We start from the raw sequence: 2,594 nt of genomic DNA, 5'->3' as shown, positions 1-2,594 counted from the left end.
GTGGGCTTACAGAGAGAGCCGGGCAGAGATGGATGAAGGCGTGTGGTCGCGCCGCCCGCCCGGCCGCCGCCGCCGCTCTGTTGGCCGCCTTGTAGGCGCGCGGCCGACTCTGTCCCCGTGGACACCCCCTCTCCCCCCCCCTCCCTGTAAAGTTTGGAACAGCACCATATGCATGTACTGCTTGTGCACTGCATTCATCATTGTAAGCAAAGCGCTCTCCCGCGTGCGGCTCGGCGCGCCACTTAGCCAAAGTTTTGTGTATGCATGGCGGGGCGGGGCGGGGCAGGCAGGCCCCATGTTCGTGGCCGCGGGCTCGCTAATGTCGCGCTGCATATTGCGGCTCCCATGGCCACGGTCCGGCGCCCACTGGGCGGGGGAGTGGGGAGGGCGCGGGTCAACAATCTTTCCCCGCCACAACACCACCACCACGACACCACCACCATACCCTAGTGGCGGCGGGTGCAAAGTGGATTTTTTTTTCCAAGTGGGGGGGCTGAACGCTTCCGAAACCGTTTCCACAACAAAACTTTAATCAGCGCGAGGCAACGCGTCGCGCGCCAAAACTTTGCGCCGCGGCGCCGCCTCAATGCTCCATCAGCAGCGCCAGACTTTTATGCGTATCGTCGCGGCCGCTTTCATTATTCCACGCCGCTTGTTTGTCGGGGCGGACGCGATTATTTGCATTGTGTGGAAAAAGAGGGAGGGGGGGGTCGGCCAACGCTACAGGTGCGAGGGGGCGGCGCAGCGGCGCCAGGGGTGCGAGGAGGAAAAGAAGACCTGCTCAGTCGCGCTGCACGGAGAGAGAGAGAAGCACAATCATGTTGGAGAGATATCGCGACGGACAGAGGCACAAGCATAGAGCGGGGCATCCCAGCAAGAGCGAGAGAGGCGAGGCGAGAAGGTTTTGAAACATTTCTTATTTCGAGATAAATAATAAGAGAGACCGCTAAAAGACAAAAAAGAGAGGGGAATAAAGCTCGACATTTTAATCTCGTGGGTTTTGCTGGTATGCCCGTAGCTCCTGACGAAGGCTGACAGACCGCGGCGTGCTTAAAAAGCGGTCGGTCTTTCGGTCAGCCCCGGTCAGCACACTGAACGCGCGCACACGCGCGCACACACACGTACATGCACTGCTGCAACATGCTGTATAGGCGGGGCTCTGCGGACTCTGCTACGGCAGCGAATGAGGTTAGGAGAGCCTCCCACAAGTTGTCGGAGTAGTGCCGCACCGGAGAGGAGCGGCACGTGAACGAGACCTTCAAGTGCGCGACAAACACAGCGCAGTGCTGAACAACTACTGTCCGCTCGACATTCCTGGAATGTGGAGTTCCCCAACATTCCAGGTATCAGTCAGTCGGTCACGGTAGCACTCGGAGTGACAAACCGCGTGGGAGGCAGTGCATCCAAAAGGGCAGGCTGCTGCGGGCTTCTTTTTTTGGCACCTATGCTTTAACATGGGAGGAGGAGGAAGTAGCCCGCAACAGCCTGCCCTTTTGGATGCACTGGTGGGAGGCTTTCCTGCTACCTTGTAATGATACACACAAACGAATAGGATAGAAGACAAAAAAAGAGGTATATTGAGGTACTCGTGTGCACAAGATAGACAGACAAAGAGGCCGGCGCAGAGGCAGACGGACGGATAGACGGCAACAGACATGTTTGAGTGTGTGTGTGTGCGTGGCGGCGTTACTCACATATAGCTGCGATTTACCAGGGTCTGCTGTGTGGAGATGATGGGGTGGTCGATGGGCACGATGGGCTGGGTCATGACGCCCACGTCCGTGGTGGACGAGCTCTTCTGCTTGAGCAGCGAGATCTCGCTGACGGAGCTGGCGGGCGGGTGCGGCGGCGGCGGCAGGTCCACCGAGCCCGTGGGCGACGCGCCCCCGGGCCCACCGACGGCGCCCCCGGCCTGCGGGCGCGCGCGCCGCCCCCGGCTGCGGTGCGGCGCGTAGCCGCTGTGGGGGCGGTCCACGCCGGCCGCGCCCAGCACCCAGTCGGCCAGGAACAGGCAGCAGCCGCAGCACACGTCCAGGGCCGCGCCGCGCAGTCCCCGGTGCAGCACCAGGAACAGCGTCGGGTTGACGAAGGCGTGGACGTACGCCACGTGCAGGGTTATCTGCGAGACCAGGGAGTGCGGTGCATGCCGGTAAGACAGGGCGTTCCGCACACATCGCTCTATTCTTCCCTCCCTTCCTCTGTCTCTGCAGCTGTCCCTCCTACTACTGCTATCCCCCCCCCCCACGTGGAGCTGTTTCGCGCGGCTGGCTCCCAGGAGGGGAATAAAGCACACATTACAAGGCACAGAGCGCCCCCCCCCTCCCTCTCCCACTGTGGCGTAGGCCCAACTTGGCGGGCGCCGAGCCCCCTCGCCCAGAACTTATCTAATAATGAAGATGGATTCTGGGATGATCGCGCCGTAAGTTGCAAGTGACACTTGGAGGGACGATGTGGCCTAATGCAGGCGCGGGGCGTTTCATTTAGAGCGCCATTACGCCCGCTGCCCTGCCGGCCCCGCCCCGCCCCGCCCTACCAACGTCTTGCCCTTCCCACTCTCTAGGACCAGCGTGCAGTTTTCTTGCGCAGCGTAGGAA

At 61.3% G+C, this 2,594-nt stretch overlaps 1 protein-coding gene across 1 annotated transcript in view; it reads right to left on the bottom strand.

Annotated features, from left to right (window-relative positions):
• LOC113206528 (uncharacterized) overlaps nucleotides 1–2,594 on the bottom strand; it is a 143,165-nt gene that overhangs the window by 21,305 nt on the left and 119,266 nt on the right. The window contains exon 7 of the mRNA XM_052267994.1: nucleotides 1,712–2,119. Coding sequence (XP_052123954.1) covers nucleotides 1,712–2,119 — 408 coding nt within the window. The remainder of the gene's footprint in view (nucleotides 1–1,711; nucleotides 2,120–2,594) is intronic.

The sequence above is a fragment of the Frankliniella occidentalis genome, unplaced genomic scaffold, assembly GCF_000697945.3.
Source record: "Frankliniella occidentalis isolate FOCC.00 unplaced genomic scaffold, Focc_3.1 Scaffold62, whole genome shotgun sequence".
NCBI lineage: Eukaryota > Metazoa > Arthropoda > Insecta > Thysanoptera > Thripidae > Frankliniella > Frankliniella occidentalis.
The sequence above is the reverse complement of the archived record's forward strand: the minus strand, read 5'-3'. Positions and strand labels throughout refer to the sequence as shown.